Source organism: Abramis brama (genome assembly GCF_963993115.1).
Source record: "Abramis brama genome assembly, chromosome: 16".
In the NCBI taxonomy this organism is placed as follows: Eukaryota; Metazoa; Chordata; class Actinopteri; order Cypriniformes; family Leuciscidae; genus Abramis; species Abramis brama.
The window spans coordinates 29,442,314-29,461,065 of record NC_139978.1 but is presented as its reverse complement, the minus strand read 5'-3'; the positions used below and the strand labels follow the sequence as shown (position 1 = coordinate 29,461,065).

The 18,752-nt window shown below is 36.1% G+C and overlaps 4 protein-coding genes across 5 annotated transcripts in view; 1 reads left to right on the top strand and 3 right to left on the bottom strand.

Annotated features, from left to right (window-relative positions):
- Positions 1 to 645: 645 nt before the first annotated feature.
- tpk2 (thiamin pyrophosphokinase 2) lies at positions 646 to 6,071 on the top strand. The gene is made up of 8 exons (XM_084086910.1): positions 646 to 858; positions 1,197 to 1,435; positions 2,311 to 2,374; positions 2,464 to 2,594; positions 4,526 to 4,644; positions 5,078 to 5,210; positions 5,463 to 5,559; positions 5,646 to 6,071. Exons 1-8 carry the CDS (start codon positions 795 to 797, stop codon positions 5,690 to 5,692), a joined length of 894 nt encoding a protein of 297 aa, XP_083943036.1. The 5' UTR covers positions 646 to 794; the 3' UTR covers positions 5,693 to 6,071.
- On the bottom strand, positions 5,885 to 10,990 carry rhoaa (ras homolog gene family, member Aa). Its single transcript, XM_084086911.1, has 5 exons — positions 10,917 to 10,990; positions 8,997 to 9,152; positions 8,092 to 8,212; positions 7,819 to 7,949; positions 5,885 to 7,619 (listed from the first exon to the last, which is right to left on the bottom strand). The coding sequence occupies exons 2-5, from the start codon at positions 9,150 to 9,152 to the stop codon at positions 7,446 to 7,448; spliced, it is 582 nt and encodes a 193-aa protein (XP_083943037.1). The 5' UTR covers positions 10,917 to 10,990; the 3' UTR covers positions 5,885 to 7,445.
- A 598-nt stretch (positions 10,991 to 11,588) lies between these two features.
- Positions 11,589 to 13,874, bottom strand: ndufb11 (NADH:ubiquinone oxidoreductase subunit B11). Its single transcript, XM_084087735.1, has 3 exons — positions 13,574 to 13,874; positions 12,987 to 13,120; positions 11,589 to 11,944 (listed from the first exon to the last, which is right to left on the bottom strand). Exons 1-3 carry the CDS (start codon positions 13,763 to 13,765, stop codon positions 11,815 to 11,817), a joined length of 456 nt encoding a protein of 151 aa, XP_083943861.1. The 5' UTR covers positions 13,766 to 13,874; the 3' UTR covers positions 11,589 to 11,814.
- Positions 13,875 to 14,599: 725 nt separating this feature from the next.
- Positions 14,600 to 18,752, bottom strand: part of def6a (DEF6 guanine nucleotide exchange factor a) — a 13,380-nt gene continuing 9,227 nt past the window's right edge. The window contains exons 8-11 of one of the 2 annotated variants that reach the window (XM_084138693.1): positions 18,146 to 18,312; positions 17,071 to 17,269; positions 15,148 to 15,238; positions 14,600 to 15,027 (exon numbers count right to left, since the gene is read on the bottom strand). In XM_084138693.1, the coding sequence (XP_083994819.1) occupies positions 14,843 to 15,027; positions 15,148 to 15,238; positions 17,071 to 17,269; positions 18,146 to 18,312 (642 nt within the window). In that variant the 3' untranslated portion in view covers positions 14,600 to 14,842. Of the gene's footprint in view, positions 15,028 to 15,147; positions 15,239 to 16,766; positions 16,873 to 17,070; positions 17,270 to 18,145; positions 18,313 to 18,752 lie in introns of those variants that run through there. The other variant, XR_014609489.1, reaches the window with a different exon arrangement.

Genomic DNA, 18,752 nt, shown 5'->3' with positions numbered 1-18,752 from the left:
ATTTTGTTGGAAATTATGGTTAACATTTCACTGTTTTGTTGAGGAAACCTAGTGCAATCAACGTGAAGACCCAAAGATGAGTGAAAATGTAATGGGTCATGATATATTTTGTCATTCATATAAGGTTATTTTACTCAAATTTCACACTTTAATTTTAAATAGAGTTGAGCACGAATGAGCATGTTCATAATACTGCCAATCACAACAGAAGTGTATGTAAATCGATGCTTACCTCATTGCTGTTACACTTTCACCTCATATTCATCTGTATCTATTTACGTCTATTGTATCAAACACTTCATGATGGACAGCAAGCACAAAGTATTTCACTTAAAGATTACATGATGTGATGTGAACTCATAAACTTACTAATGACCCAATTCACAGTAGGTGCAATTCCCACATAATAACATGATAATTGAACAATAAACCGTTTAGCAATGTATATGGAGAACTAACATGACTTTTTTTTTATGTCTGGTCAGCTTCAGCCTTCATTACAAAGTATTTTAGTCCAGTAACATTACAAGTGGCCTTTGTTTTTATCTACATTCGCCCTCTAGTGGAGAAACACCCATGAGCAACACTCGTCATAGAGATTCAACCAATCAGCGCGCAGATCAATGGCACCTGCCACCCAATCAGGGCTCACATCAACAGGAAATGCAACAATGGAGGCGAGCATGAAGCCCGTGGGTGTGTGACAGCATGTCAACGACACGCACAAATCCCCCAATATCATAAATCACGGTTTCTGAACGGATAATTAACTGTTATACGTGTGAAATCGACAAATGACTTCGTGGTCGGAGAAAATGCTACAACTCCTGCGTCGAATGAATAACTTTCATTTGCCAGGTGGGGAAATAAATTGACAGAACAATACATTTGCATGTGATCCAGTATGAATTGACAAGTCATGTATGGGTTGGTCTTTTTTTTTCTCTGTAATATTCTGATACGAAAAATCAATTTATGCTGACAACGATGATGAGCAATTAGTAAAACATAATTATATTTGTACTTTTTTATATATATATATATATATATATCAACACTTTTTTAAAGTTCTGTATACTTGCCTGTATTCAAGGTGCAAGGAAAATAATTTATTACTGTGATATTACTGTGTTATTACATTTATTACATGTAAAATGCATTTATTTACTTGACATCAGTGCATTACTTTATTCCAGGTTCTAGTTTAGAGAGCTGTCTACGTTTTGAGGTGGCTGGAGAACAGGTTGGATGGATTTCCCCAAAAGTAGCATCAACTCTTGGTCGTTTTCCTTCTGTCTTCAAACCTTATGGGAGCTCTATAACCTTCTGCTCCAGTGTTGACACTTTTGAGAGCAGATCAGTGGCTGTGGATGAGGTCTTGCAGGAGCTGAGGAGAGAGGCATCATTCACCTGTCTAATAGGCTGGAGAGATGAGGTGAGACATATAGATAGTTACCCATCTTCACCCTTACTCTTTAAGCATTTGTTTCAATTTGTTCCAGTGTCAGAAATAATGAGCAATATGGACATGAGTTTCAACGGCTTAAATTATCATATAACACAACACATCATGACATCAATTTACATGAAAAAAAAAAGATGTTAAAGTGTCCCTATTATGCTATTTTAAGGGTTTACATGGATCCTAGGTCAAAAAACGTTATTTTCTCATTATGTACATTGCAGCATCACCTCTTTTCTCACAGTGTCTGAAATGGTTTGATGAAGGATTCTGTCTCTCTAAACCCCTCCTTTCCGAGAGCCAACACTGCTCTGATTGGTCAGATGGCCCAGTTTGTTGTGATTGGTCTACCACTTAGATCGTGTGTCAGAAACGAAATGCCCATTATCATATCTGAATTACAGGCCCAGCGGTTACCAAACTCGTCCAGGCCTCAGCTACAACTACAGTGTTTGAGGGCGGGTCAAAGTAGACGTTGTTCGCGAGCAGCCAATGAAGACCATAGGCAATTATTTAGCAAATTTGTTACAAACCTACGCAGGTTCAAGCAGGAAGTAAGACTAATTACTGCAGATACGTTTTCGATTTTCAGTTCAGAATCAGTTTTTCTTTTGGGAGACAATAACTATTTATCGTGCACTTTGATCTTTGAAACTTTGCAGACCTTTTACATTCACAAACAGCTAGCCTATATTACACACTGCATGACAGTTAATATCTGAAAAAGCATAATGGGGCACTTTAAATAAAAAGCTCCAGAATAATTCACTACAGTAGCATTTCTTTTCCTTGTTTAATAATGTCAGACACTGATTCTTTTATATTTATCAGAGTGCATTTCTTTTCAGCAATACGCTGTGATGCCCAGGTATTGCGATCCTCCGCTGATGTATATGGAGAGAGCAGCTACAAGTATGTTAATAAAATATTAATTTCATGCTTCTATTTTGTCACAGACCAAGTGACACTTATAGCTGTTTATAAATAATGGTCAAACACAGGTCTGTTTGGAGTGAAACGGTACGGTGTCCATGTCAATGGCTACACTCGGGATTCAAGTGGCAATCTTAATATGTGGCTGGCACGACGATCTTTGACCAAACAGACGTATCCAGGAAGACTGGACAACATGGTGATGTATTAATACACAAAGTTCATTACAAGTAGTGCTACACCAAACTAACAACATTGGTTGAGCAAGAAGTTGGACCTCTCAAACATACACTTCTGTTTAAACTTTTGGGGTCAGTAATTTTTTTTTTTTAAAGAAGAAATTAATCTTTTAATTAATTTAATATAAATTATTAATATAAATATTAATATAAATGTTTTATTCAGCAAGGATGTATTAAATTGATCATAAGTGACTGTAAAGTAATTTATAATGTTACAAAGTTTTTTTGTTTTAAATAAATGCTGTTCTGAATTGTTTATCAAAGAATACTGAAACAGTTTTCAACATTGATAATAATTTGAAATATTTCTTCAGCACCAAATCAGCATATTTTAATTCTGAAGCATCATGTGACACTGAAGACTGGAGTAATAATGCTGAAAAGCACAAAAATATATATAATATATATAAAATATATATGAAACCGTTATTTTAACCCTCTGGTGCTGTTCAGTAATTTTGTACATAAAAAATTTAACGTTTTTTTTTCCTTTTTTTTTCCGGAATGGTACAAAAGGTTTTGACACTTGCTTTGTGAACATAAAAAAAATCATGGATGGTTAAAAGGTTAAATGGTCCTGAAAAAGATATTCACACACTTGTATTGTTTGCAGTCAAAAATTACTGCATTGGAAATGAATGGGAGGCGAATTTCATCTATTGGAAACGTTTCCTACCTGCGGCCAAACAAAATCTTACTGAAAGCTAATTTTTTGAGATATCAACCTCAAATTTGGAACACAACTTGTTTACATTTATGGTTTTGATTTTGGAAAATAATTATTTCATATCAAATTGAAAATGTTTTTAAAAAAAAATAAAAATCTTTTTTCAAGTTCAAAACTTGATTCACTTCAGCAATAATCTGCCAAGTGTCGTCTTTAGAAATAAACCAAACTTGAGTCTGTGCTCCAGTGCATTCAAGATTTATGACAGTTTAAGTTGGAAAAAAAAATTCAGGTCCATGCTCAAAACGTGAATAAATGTATTATAACTACTGCTTAAATATAATTTAGTACCAAAAAATATTAAATAAAAAACATTATCAAGCTAATAAATTGTTACGAACTGCTCTGAGACAAGGTTGAGGATCCAAAAGCAGTTTATTAGAGTAATCCAGAATCGTAATCAAACACAGGCAAAGAGTCAAGCACAAGAAGGCAGTCCAAACAAACAAACAAACAGGCTGGGGTCAGAGGCAAAAATGGAATCCAAGAAACAGGCAAAAATCCAAGAACCAAGAGACAATGAAACCAGGGAGAATGCTCAGACATGCAGTGCAACAACATGCACAACTTCAAAGTGATAGGGTGAAACAGGCTTATATGGGGTGAGCTAAAGAAGATAATGAGATACAGGTGAATGTGATAATGGATGAAAAGTCAGGGCAGTGAGTTATGGGAAATATAATTTGTGAGGGAATGACAATAGTCTGATGTGGAGTGCCCTCTGGTGGCTCTCAAGGGCACTCCAGCTGGTGACCTATTTAGTACAACCATTTCATTGAAATAAAAAAAAGAATTCGGTCATTCTTGAACAGTACTGCACCAGAGGGTTAAATTGTAATATTATTTCACAATATTACAGTTTTTACTGTATATATTATTATTTTTTTCAAATGCAGTTTTGGTGATCATAAGAGACTTTTAATAAACAATAAATCTTACCGACCCCAAACTTTTGAACGTTAGTGTATAAAGTTATTAAACAAATGGAGTAATAAATAAAGACTGCAAAATTGTAAATATGTGCTATATAAATTACTACTGTCTTTTAGAAGTACATTAGCATATAGATTACCTCGAAGACAACAAACATAACCATAAACCACAAATCTCCAATTTTGATTTAATTGGGTTGATTTATAAAGGATTTGATTTATCATTCAGGCGGCTGGAGGACTGGCAGCAGGCTGTAGTGTAAGGCATACATTGGTAAAAGAGTGTGGAGAGGAGGCCTGCATCCCTCCAGGCCTGGCAGAGCAAGCGCGTCCCGTGGGAACCGTGAGGTGCATAATCCTTTCTTTTTCTTTTTTTTCTATCCCACTATTTCACTTGGGTCTTTGAAAATAATTTAGAACCTTTTATGAAGCAAAAAAGCTATTGGTAACTGATGATTTTTAAGACTAAAGATGCATGTTACTGTTTTTTCCTATTCAAAACCTTTCCCAGATACCAGGGTAGATATAAACTCTCTTGCAAAAGAGACTGATTAAATAGCCAGAAATAGCCTCCAACTGGCAGGCTTCCAGAGAAATATTGCAAGCGCCCAAGGGAAGATGACCAGAATTCTAGTCTGGAAGATGTCACTGTGATCAAAAACATGAACGCCTGTTGTCACGGGCATGATTTCTGCCTGGAAACCGTTTACTATGTTTAGCTAGATTGAAAGACGTTCTGCAATCTTGAATCTTCAATTCATGCTTCCCTCTGTCTCTGTAGCTACACCTACGAAGATGACGAAGGAATATTTCCTGAGTGTCAGTTTGTCTTTGATTTAGAGCTGCCTCTCAATTTTCAGCCTCATATTGGAGACGGAGAAGTGCAAGCATTTTACTACTATCCAATCGAGAAGGTAAAGGCATCCCATTGATTTTAGGGTTGAATGGTATGTGATGTATTTAATACCAGATAAGCTGATAAAGAAGTTTGCTTTGACATAGATAATGTCATTTTACATTTAGTAAATTGCATGCAAAAAAAAAGATTTCAGCATACTGTTTTTGAACGGCTGTTTCTATATAATGACAAAATGTGTGGAGTTTCCTAGATTACGGGGTGGCACATCTTACCCCCCATTCTCCCCTGTCTGATATGTTGTTCTCAGGTGAAAGATCTCCTAGTCAGTGAGGAGTTTAAGCCAAACTGTGCCATGGTGGTTCTGGACTTCCTCATTAGACATGCCATCATTGAGCCAGACTCAGGTTTGGGTGTCAGATCACCAGATAGAATTTGATAGCATGCCATTTATGATGAGAAAAACTATAACTTGCATTTCCTCTCATTTCAGAGCCCTATTATCACGAATTTGTGGCTGGATTGCACAGATCACTATAAAGATTGACTGGTGATGTGCAACTGGTCAACTTGCAAAAGATTGGGATTTGTTTTATCTACCTCTGCTTTTAACTCCTAACATTGTCAGCATGTGTACTCGTTTACTGAAGACCACATCTAGCTAGTGAAGAAATGAGGTAATTTACGCAAAACATCAACTGGAGAAGAGACAAAATAAAGACCCAAGAAAAATTACCCTATAAGAATTTATTTTTTCCAATACATTTCAAATGAGTCTGTGGAAATCCAAAGATGCACTGGTATACAAAAGATAATTGATGCATCGAAGGCTCTTTTTTTCTTAGAATGAAATGCAGAATCTCTTCTAAGAAATGACTTGCATTTAATAATATGGCATTAAACAGCTCTTTCAAAATCACATTTCGCTACAGTTTTCCTTCTTTATTTCTTTTAAAACGTTTCAATTCTAAGATACTAGAATTTGTAAAATACGCAAAAAAGATATAGTATAAGCCAGTAGAATTTCACAAAAAAAATATGAAAACATACAGTACAGGAGAAAAAGAAAACAAATGGGAGTGAAATGGAGGGAGTTTCTCATTTACACAGTGAGATAAATATTACTTTTATTTCTGCACACCAAATAAAAGCCTGTCATGCAGGCAAAGAGGAATATGGGGAAAAATTAAGGTACTGTCACCTATTATAAAATATTGCCAAAATCGAACAGTGTCTTGACAGTCAACATACAGAGCTGCGGTTCTGCTTTGAGCTCCACAAGGGCTGATAAACCCAAAGTTGTTTCTTCTTTTTTAATTATAATACATGAGCAAGCACATAATATACTCACAAAAAAAAAGGTGAATTAGTATGATCATTACTTAATGCATCTTACTTCGACTTTTATAGGCAAATGGCAAAAAAGTACAAGATATATTTAAATCTTATTGGAATAAAGAATTGTAAGACTACCACTACTTTCAGCTATTTTAAACCAGTGACTAAACCGTCAATTTTGCGACAGGACAGGAGGGCACAGAGGAACCAGTTGTGTTAACCAACGATATTAGCATGTTAATGTAGGAAAAAAAAGATCATTAAAAAGAAAATAGCACGTAGTACGTAGGACAGGCATGAATGATTTACATAAGACGGCACTGGGTTCCTGGGAAGTTACAAAGGGCATCATGGGAGTATTACGTTATGTGGCCAATATCTTGATCCAAAAAAACAACTCCCTGCTTGACATGTAGCACACATGATGTAGAGTACTAACTAATGCCTTTTACACCCTGAATAATGCACTTAGTGCCAAAAAAGGAATCTTTTTAGACCAAGTTGTTTGTTTCTGTTCTTGCTTACAGTGCTGATCTTCGAATCAGAAGATGTGCTATGGGCCAAAGAATACATCACTAGTAATCCCACCCCTAAAGCAATCGGTGATTGTGAGCCACTGTGAAACCACGTCAATCTTTATTTACCCTACAAATACACTATTCTTATGCATGTGATCAGTCTGAAGGCTTAAAGGTCAACTAATCTTGATTTGAAAAAGGACTGATGGCCATAAAAATGTTTAAGTCCCTTTTTTGCCGGTGCAGTTGTCCCTACTATCTTCTGTAGTTTCCTTTGGCCTGGATTGAAAATGACCCTCCCTGACCCCCCGAGTACATAATTAACACTAGGGGCGTTTCTTCCCTCTATTTGCGAACTTTTATAGCTCTTTCATTTTCCTTGGCCTAGTTTGGTTACCCCTTTCCCTCCCTCGTTCTTTCTTTTCATCTCTCGTTCTCTATAGCAAAGCGCAGGCATTCTTTTTGCCACGTTTTTTGGCTTGGAGCGCCGCTCTTGTGGCCATTTCGAACACTTCCCTCACGCCATCCTTAGTTTTAGCTGAACACTCAAGGTAGCCGAAGGCATTGATGCGATTAGCCATGTCTCGCCCTTCCTCTGGTTTAACTGGTTCCTGTTAAGGAAGAAAGCATTGAAAGGGCATTAGTACTCTTCATTATCTCTAAATACAATATAATAACATTGAAACACAACCATTTTTTTCTTTAGTTCCATTATTTTAGTGTCACCTAACTTTTATGTTATTTCCAACTAAATATAGTGACTGTTTTATAAAAATCAGTACAAGTTTAGAGTAGAAAGTGCTCACACACCTGTTTCATCTTCAGCAGCTCCCGTCGAGTGTGATCATCATTTCGTAAATCTTTTTTATTACCCACCAGAATTATTGGAACATTTGGACAGAAATGTTTTACCTCTGGCGTCCATTTTTCTGGGATATTCTCTGTGTGAACAGAACAAGGTTTTCAATACAGTGACCACAGCAATTTGGTCTTAGTAAAACCATATAGTCTCAAAGTATTGAAAGGCTAAATTAGACTTGTATATAATTCATATTAAAGACTGGTAGAGATGGATTCTCTCACCCAAACTGTCAGGGCTGTCTATGGAAAAGCACATGAGGATGACATCAGTGTCTGGGTAGGACAGGGGCCGCAGCCTGTCATAGTCCTCTTGTCCAGCTGTATCCCATAGAGCCAGTTCCACCTGACAACAAAATGATTACAAATTATATTATCAGCGTTACAATTTGTGTAAAAAGTTCAATAATTATTCCGTTTTTATTTATAATTACACTACCATTCAAAGGTTTGGGGTCAATAAGATTTTTCTAAAGAAATTAATACTTTTATTTAGCAAGGATGCATTAAATTGATCAAAAATGACAGTAAAGACATTTATAATGTCACATAAGATTTCTATTTCAAATAGATACTGTTCCTTTGAGCTTTCCATTCATTAAGCAGCACAACTTTTCAACATGGCTAATAGTAAGAAATGTTTCTTGAGCATCAAATCAGCATATTAGAATGATTTCTGAAGAATCATGTGACACTGAAGACTGGAGTAATGATGCTGAAAATTCAGCTTTGCATCACAGGAATAAATCACTCAATTTTAAAATATATTAAAATAGAAAACTGTTATTTTGAATTGTAATAATATTTCACAATATTACTGTTTTTAATGATAAATGCAGCCTTGGTGAGCACAAGAGACTTCTTTAAAAAACATTTAAAAATCTTACTAACCCCAAGCTTTTTAACAGTACTGCATGTTATTTATTGTATATTTTAACAATATTTCTCTAATGTTATATAAATGTATGTATATTATAATTTAAGTTTGTCTTCCAACAACAGCATAAGACAATTACTCATTGTGGACTCAGAATAAACCCCATTGGTTTCAAATAAACTGCATATAAGTTCAAACTGCTCTAGAAGAGACACATGTTCTGTAATAGTTTGATGTTAGAAGACAATCTCACCTGCTTGCCATCCACCTCAATATCAGCAACATAGTTCTCGAACACTGTGGGTACGTAGACCTCAGGAAACTGGTCTTTACTGAATACAATGAGTAAACACGTCTTTCCACATGCTCCATCTCCAACAATTACAAGCTTCTTGCGAATTGCAGCCATCTGTCACACAAAATGGAAAGATCAGCCAATAATTACAGGAGGCAAGTGGAAATTTTTAAACGTGAGTCTAGAGTGGGCTTAAAATGAACATGGTACCATTTAAAGCAACCTGTGTTACAAATAAGCCCACTATGATTTATGTATATACTTCACATATTATTAAAACTTGTATTAACCAACATATTTAATCAAAGAACTACTGATAGAAATGAACAATGGATTACAGTTCTGGAATTTGACATTCCTGAGCATCCATTCAACAATAACCTATCATCACTTGCTAAGTTGCTATAATTTTGTCCCCACAATGAAAATGAAAAGTGGGTAAAGACAAGTTCATAAAACAAAAGCTTGTGATGTAAGCTCAATTAATTAAGTTAATGTCTAAGTGGGCTTTCTATTTCTATTCCTATACACCAACTTGACAAAAAAAGTTATATTTATGAATAATAATTACCGACAGGGCATGAGCATCTTTTATAAAGAAGCCTATTAAATGTGGTTACAAATATTTTTATTACATCTTGTTGTTCTATTGGCAACTCCATATTCTTGTGAAATCCATGTTTTCAAATACTCAGATTGCATTCATTCATTAATCAGTTTAATTACTGGATACTAAGAAAATAGCTTCTTTAAGTGCTTGGAGTAAGAAATATGTATTATTAAACACGTTTGTGTTTAATTTGAATTAATCTATATATTTTATGTAGATATGAGAATTGTGAAATTTCACTGGTATCTAAAAAATCATTTATTAGAATACAATGTTACAAAAAATATTTTTATTTTATTTTGGCAGGGCAAGTAAAAATTTGAACCACTGGGCCTGATCAAGCCTGTGGAAAAATCCTTAGTGTTGAGCCCTGTAATAATATCAGATTGCATGTATTTATTAAGAAAAATAGATTTCTTTGAGTAAAATAAACAAATAATTTGTCCCATGCTTTGCCTGTTTTATATTTCAAAATAAAACAACGTAAGCTAATATAGTACATGGTCTTATTAGGTACGCCTATATTCATATTTCAGTACATACATCAATCTGTACACTGGGTTCTTATGTTATTATAACACTGCAGCATCAAACTCTCCTCACACACACACACACCGCACCCTGCTCAATTCACTGATCAATACAAGTGTTATGCTAAAATCTGTGACACACATCGTATTAAATCTACCATAAAAACAGCTGACTGCAGTCAGGTCAACCTATAGTCACTCAAGTAACCTTTTGTAGATTAACATTGAGTCAAGCACTGATTCAACGAGACTGGAGCCTTAATGGGGGATAAAATAGACATTTGAAGTGCTGGCTGTTATGTTGGAGAATAAACTAAAGATGGTGATAATTATAACTGCCGCATGTCTGAGCCAAATGGATCAGTCCCCGGTTTACTCCCTATGCTAACTGGGACGCCTCATCTCACGCCCTAATAAGTGTAACATTAGCACAATTTGGCTTGGATTCGACTGGATCCACAAATCAACACTTGTATTAGCCTTTCCAGCCGTCTTACGTTCTTGATAATCGGGCTTTAATACGATTATAAACTCATGTTCGGCATCTTGTTGTTCGTCCGTTTCCGTCATCATCACACTTAGCCTATTAGCACTGAGCTAGCCGCATATAAAAGGCATAATTTTACTCAATGGAGTGGTTTTAAAAAGGCTACTCGGCAGTATTGGCTCTAGAACGTATGGGAAATTAATGAACATATCGATTGTAAGTACCAGAGGTGTTTTTGTATGCGTATTTACCGTTTTCGTTACAGATGTCCTCGCTTTCTTTCTTTTCCTGTACGACCCCAAGGCCCCGCCCCGCAGACAGTGCCACGCCGCTAAGACACGCCCATTCACGATCGTTTCTACCAATCAAGAGGCAGAGACGTCCAAAAGCAGAAGAACAGCAACATATCTTTCGACTTTTTAGTTCTTCTCTAAGACGTTATTTAACTAATAATAAAAATATGATATATTCCGGAAACAGTGTAATTTTTGAGGATACTACTGATGAGGTTAAATTGACCTTCCTCTTCACTGTTTTCCCATTTTATTTGATTCGTTAATGTACAGCTTTTTACATTTATTTTAAATTATTTACTTAGAATTTTGGTTTGAAAACATCATCATTCACCATACTACTTTCTTACGAAAACAGAAAATAGAAATAAAGCTACAGATGAATACATTACTAAATAAATAACAGTTGGAAAGAAACTAAAATGACTATTTGTGATCATTCATCTTCCTGACTCATCCACATCCTGGTTTCTTATGTTTTCTGAATTTATATGTATAAAACTGCACCGCAAAACACCTATTTTCAGTTGTTTTGTACATCATATAAATACCTTGGCTCTCTCTAATACTTCACCTTACACACTGTTCATAGTGCAATCTAGAAAATAATAATCATTACATAAAACAACATAAATTAACACTCAACTTTATTATTACAACCATATGTTTGCAAGCAAACTGTTAATTCTACAGTATCATTCATTTTCAAGTATTAGATATACCAACTGACCACAATTTGAAGATATAACATACTACTGTATTATAACTTTTTTTTATTTTTTATTATAATATAGTTGAGGAGAGTCAAATGTACAATCAACACAAATTAACAGGATAATTATTGACAAAATGTTGTCTAGTCCTCTCCAGAGGATGGGAGAACAATCGTGCTTGGATCGTAATAGTTTTCGGTCATGAGGGGAAGACCTTCAGCTTCCCGCTGTTTGATCAACCTTTCAGCTTCCCGGCGAGCCCACTGCCTCATGCTGGAGCATAAAAACAGAAGACAGAGAGAGACAGATCATGTATATTATGATTAAAAGAAATGGAAAACCATTATTGCTTCAGAAGAAATAAAACATTGGAAAAAAAAAAAATACACACTTGGAGGTGAACCCAATTATCAACCATTTAATAGAGCCTTTGCAATTCGGAGGCCTGTTTTTAAAGAAACAGTCAGAGCCCCCATCGATTCCTTCAAAATGGCTGATTCATTCAGGAACAAAGCAGAAGTGACTGAGTGAGTCATTTAGTCATTCATTAAATTGATTTGTTCAAAAACGCAGATTCATTCAGTAATGAAACTGAAACTCTGTTGCTCAGAGACACGCAGCGGCTCTACTGTTTGGAACTATTTTCATTGGCAAAATAGAGGACAAACAGACAATATAGAGTGTAAAATGTAAGTCACCTAATAGACTATTAAGTTATTGTTCATTGAATTGTTGTAAAAAAATCAAAATCACATTTGCAAATGTGCTGATATTAGGGAAAACAGCACGTTTGCTCTTGTGATATTGGTTATAAATATTACAAACAAGACCTTATAGCCTACATAGACTTTTTTTTTTTGCACCATATCTTGGTTTTTGGAAGCATTTTTATTAATTTTAGTGGTGTTTTTGCCCCAAGCCCCTGTTCATTTTTCACCCCTGGTGTGTGCGCTGCGTGCTGGCAGGGGACAGGGCTCTTTTTCGACAGCAAGCGGAGCCCCCTTCTTCTGCGAGGCCTGTTTCAAGTGAAACATAGCAAAGGCCGCTACTGCCAATTGAGGTAGGTCAAGGACGACTTCATCTTATGTCTAGTTGTTTGAAATCTTTAAAAAAATTTAAACAAAGTCATCAAGAATATTATCAAGCTCCTCTTCAAACAGATTAGATAGTCTGCTGTATGCTGATAGTTTCTGGCTCCAACGTTTTTACTTAACATCTACAATAGGTATGCACTGTATGTGTTATGGATTTTGGATCCTGATTGGTCAATCACTGGATTCTGTGCAAAATTTAGTCAGTTTATTCATGCACTTACCCGTGATCTGGTAAATAGTGGACGAAAGTGCCTCCGATTACAATGGCCACAGAAATGCCAAAGAAAAAGGCCAACCTCATGTTCCATTCATCCACAAATGGGTCAGAATGATGGAAGCCATGGAAATCTGGATTCTGAAAAGACACAGATAAACATTTACAATTTATAAACCTGCATTTGTGGACGTAAACAAGTCAACATAATTGTTTATCAACACAAAGCTTTTATATTAAATTTAGGATTTGCAATATGACATTGCAATCACTGCAGGAAGACTATGACAGCTTAACAGAATAGAAAACGATAAGACAGAATAGAAAACGATAAGACAGAATAGAATAGAATAGAATAGAATAGAATAATGATTGCACCAAAAAAAAAAAATTTAGCAGATACAGCTTAAAACATAATACAAAGCATATAACAAGAGAGACACAATAGATAAACTGTAGTTGAGATCATGCAGTACACAGTGTAAACATGAACAGGTAGGTCAAACTTCAGACAGTTTAGCTTAGACTTCAGTGAGCCGCTTAACATTATTCAAGCTTCCATGCATCATACACATGTGTTTGTGTTCGTCTTACCTTGTCAAACGGGCTGACCTCTGCGTGTCCATGACTGTCCTGAGCCGCGGGAGATAAGGACTGCAGATCAGATGTAACCGCCGCGCCGGACGCGCTGGACTTCGGCGTCTGTGACACACAGCGGCTCCCGAGCGCCGAGCTCAAACGAACCCGGGACAGGGTGGGCCAGATTCGGCTCAGGCGTGAAGCCATTTCCACCGCTTTCTCTGCACTTTGAAGCTCTTTCGAGACAGCTTCTGTTCCAGGTTATTTTTTCCGGGTTAAAATGCGGTTCTATTGGTTTGCTGGGGATCTTACTGCCATCTAGTGTCCCGGATGTATCATAACACAAGACCTATTGATAAACAGCAGGTGTCTCTGTTTCACCAATCTAAACTGGTTCTGATACTATCGGTAAAATCTGCTTTGAAAAATAACATCTGATTGATTGGCTATTCTTGGCAACGCTTTATACTTATATCTAGCAGTATCTCCACTTCATGCATTATAAAATGTCTGTGCAGTATTTATTTTTTATTTACACCATTACAAACCCATGCGTGCAATATTCAGCTCGGATTTGACATTTATATCATATATTATCTGTACTGACCCATAACTCTCTACACATAAGCCTACATATTATTCTGTATGAGCTAATCAGTAATTCTGTTTTGTTTTTTAGATTAATATTTGTTGAGTACCAGATTTTTACGTTACAAATTCAAATTCCCTGTGTGTGTGTGTGTAAGCACACTTGGTCAGTACCTGGGGAATAGCAAAAACATAATTTTTTTGCTATATCTATCTATAAGGAACATGTGTGTGCCATGCAGTCGTCTTCATGGTTTTGTTATCTGACTGCAGAAGCAGGAAGTTCTCAAAACCACAGACGCTTCAGCTCTTCAACTTGTTCCTCCCTCACAAGAAATCCCATTTACATGCATGAGCATTTGCAAATCTTTTTGTCTCATTTAAAATAAACAGATTTTTAAGCTAATGATTATACCACCAGTTCCTTTTTTTAATTCACCACAATAAAGCATCTTGAAAAATGCATAATATTTATTCAGTGTACATCTTAGTCTACATAAAGCTCAATTAGATAATTAACAACTACAGTACAATACTTTTAAAACATGTGACATGGTAAGTGTACAAAACATTACTGTTTAACAAGCTATTAACATATAATGACAATATTAAAAAGCATGGTGTTTTTAACGGCATGAGCTCTTGACACCTTTCACTCAAATCAGTCTTAACAGCCTCTCAAAAAATGTCTCAATGTTAAGGTATGTCCATGTCTCCATTTGTAGACAAACGCTTGTCGGATTCACACCCGCCTCTGCTTTCCATGTTTTCTTTGCTTTCCTCATCCTGGTCATCCGGTTTCTGCTTCAGACGTAGTCCTGGATCCTTCTGTGAAGGGATGCGAAAGCTGGAAAAAGACCCACCTCCTGAGGCCCTTTTTTCTACATGAAAACAAGGCAAGAAAATACAGGGAAGTTAGAGGGAGTTTATTGATTGTGAAAGCAGCATAAATAAATGTGTTTTGTGTCTTGAAATATGGGTAAATTAGTTAAAATACATACCTCCTGGTCCAATAGGATGCATTAATCTGTTCATCTGAACGTTCCAATGTTTAACATTGGTGCTGGCCTGACGAAGCTTCCTTTGAGCAGCCTGCCAGAATACAAAGATACAGATCAACCAACCAATCAACCAATCAATCAATCAATCAATCAATCTGCTAGTTTAGTTGATTTGACGATTTCCACAACAATCAATTTACATAAACAGCTAATATCAGCATTAGCACATCAATTGACTGATAATGTAACACTTTACAAAAAGGTTTCATTTGTTAACATTAGTTAAAGGGATAGTTCGCCCAAAAATGATATTTAAGCCATGATTTACTCACCCTCAAGCCGTTCGAGATGCATATGTCAATCTTTTTTCAGACTAACACATTTTCAGTTATTTTAGAAAATGTCTTAGATCTTTCAGTGGTTATAATGTGAAGCAATGGGGTCCAGCTGATTCAAGTCGCAAAATGTGCATGCATCCTTCACAAAAATAATCCATCCGGCTCCAGGGGGATAAACGAAGGCCTTCTGAGGGTAATCCGTGCGGTTTTGTCGTAAAAATATACATATTTAAAACTTTATAAACGAAAATAACTGGCTTCCGGTGGCGGTCGGCGCGCGTTCATGGAGATGAATGACGTCGTGACGTAGAGCGAACGTAGAGTTTTGTTTTACTCTGCTCTCTAGCTGCGCTGTCACGCTCGTTCTACGTCACGACGCTTCCTGCGCTACGTCCTACGTCATAAGCCAGCAACCATCTCCATGAACGCGCGCCGACCGCCACCGGAAGCCAGTTATTTTCGTTTATAAAGTTTTAAATATGTATATTTTTACGACAAAACTGCACGGATTACCCTCAGAAGGCCTTCGTTTATCCCCCTGGAGCCGGATGGATTATTTTTGTGAAGGATGCATGCACATTTTGCGACTTGAATCAGCTGGACCCCATTGCTTCACATTATAACCACTGAAAGATCTAAGACATTTTCTAAAATAACTGAAAATGTGTTCGTCTGAAAAAAGATTGACATATGCATCTCGAACGGCTTGAGGGTGAGTAAATCATGGCTTAAATATCATTTTTGGGCGAACTATCCCTTTAACTACATTAGTACATGCACTAACAATGAAAAGTACTTCTAATGCATTTATTAAACTCAATTCATGTTAATTGCAACTCACTAATACATCAATAAAATCAAATGTTGTACCTATAAATTAATATTTAATGGTCCTGAGCTAACATGAACTAACATTTTCATTTTAATTGAACTAAAATGAATTGGTACTGTAATAAATGTACTGCTTATAGTTGGTTTATGCATTAAATAATGTTAACTAATATAGGAAGTTATTGAAAAGTGTTACCCTAATAATATTACTAACGCAAACACTACCATTAAAAAGTTTGGGTCAGTAAGATTTAATTTTTGTTTGTAAGAAATTAATACTTTATTCAGCAAGGACACATGAAATTGATCAATAGTGACCATAATGACATTTATAATTTTACAAAAGATTTCTATAGCAAATAAATGCTTTTTTTTAATATTCATATTTTTATATTTTTATATTCATCAAAAAAATCTAACACATTTCAACAAAAATATTGCGCAGCACACCTGTTTTCAACATTGATAATAATAAGAAATGTTTCTTGAGCAGCAAATCAGCCTATTAGAATGATTTCTGAAGGGTCATGTGACACTGAAGACTGGAGTAACGATGCTGAAAATTCACACAAAAATAAATTACATTTTAAAATATATTCAAATAGAAAACAGTTATTTAAAATCGTAGTAATATTTTACAATATTAATGTTTCGATCAACATTAAAAAAATGTACCGACCACAAACTTTTTAATGGTACTTTAGGTCATTGCATTAAAAACTTTTGTCAGACAAATCTCCGTAGAGAAACTCACCACTACATCCTGGTCCACTCGGTAGCGATTGGCCCTGACCTCCTCCAGCTGCTTCTGTGCATCCTCCAGAGATCGAGACTTGCTTTCCATTTCCTCTCTGAGCTCTTGTTTCTCCCGCTGGGCTCGCTGGATATACTCCTCCTGCTCCTCACGGAGAGACATGAGGGCCTTCATCTTCTCCTCTTCCTCAGCCAGTAGCCTGTAGCAATGAGGCAGCGAACGATCAAACACAGCACAAGCTAAAAGAGACCTCTTTCAGCATAATGAATTGAATTCCATATTGAAAAATTAATACAAATTTCTATGATCCATATTCTCCAGCATGATTTGAGAATGATCCAGAGAGCATTCTGCGCTTCACTGGGAGCAAGAACATCTGATCCTTTGTACAAAGGAGATGCATGATCAGTGTCACAAAATTTGCTTTTTTCATTTCATTTGTGACCTAGAAATACCGCAGAATCTTAAATAATTCTCATTAATTTTACACTGCATCTTTCCAGAGTCCCAAAACTTTAATTCCAGGTTTTGTATCCAAAATATTCAATGTGGTCTCAGTCTTGTGCACTCAACTGTGTGTTGCTATTCAAACGGTGTCAGACGTCAAAAGTATTTGGTTTACAATGGCATTTTGCATGTATGTATTGTATAGTGAATAGATTTGAAACAGAAATAGTGTCTCATTGTCTTTACTGAATTTGAAACAGGTTTCAGTTTTCCTCTCAGAGTATATACACATATCCATTTCTCTGGACAAAAATGTTCATGTTAATTGAGTCTCTTCTGTCCATTACTTCCTCTGGTAACTTCCTCTTGATTAATTCCTTCATAACCTCAAGCATTTTAACAGGGGAGAGCTTTTATACTATTATATTTCCTCCCTGAAGAGTACTGATGAGTTTCAGCAGCTCGACGCAACCCAGCACATTTAACAGAAAAGAAAGGCTAATAGGGCACCAAATAGTCTGCAGATGTGCCATTCAAAAGCATATAATATTATTATAACATCAGGGTGTTTGTGTGTGAAACTGAGAATGGGTGTGTTGCTCAACAGAGTTTGCGTGCTGCTGCTCACCGAGCCTGTGCGTAGCGGAAGGCTTCTTCGTCCTGCCTGGCTTTGATTTCCTGTTGTAAAGCCTCCTCTAGCCGCTGCTGCATGGCCTCCAGTTCTTTGATTCGTGTCCTCTGTCTCTCAGCCTCGGCCTCCTTCAGTGCCATCTCTGCCTGCATGCTCGCCCGCGCCTGCACACAAACAAACAGCGATAGGCCTCGCACGGTCTTATCTTTATCCATCTATATATCAGAAATGAATTTGGAATGCTTTAAAAATTACAATTTACTTCCTGAACTGAATTCAAATTGAGGTAACAAACATGATTCAGAATTTAAATGTGAAGTAGTAGAAATAAAAGGAACAAATTCATAACTGTAATTTTGAACCTTTTTCAGTTTGTCAGACTCAGGACACATTTTTAATGATGATTTGACAAAAGCCTTGTTTGATAGTTTTGAAAAAAGTTTTGAAAATTGTAATGCTTATAGGGCTTACTAAAAGAGAACAGACATAGAACGATAGATAAAATGACAGACAGAATGATGGACTGATAGATAAAACGATAGATAGAATGACCGACTGTCAGACAGACAAACAGAATGATAGACAGACAGACAGACAGACAGAC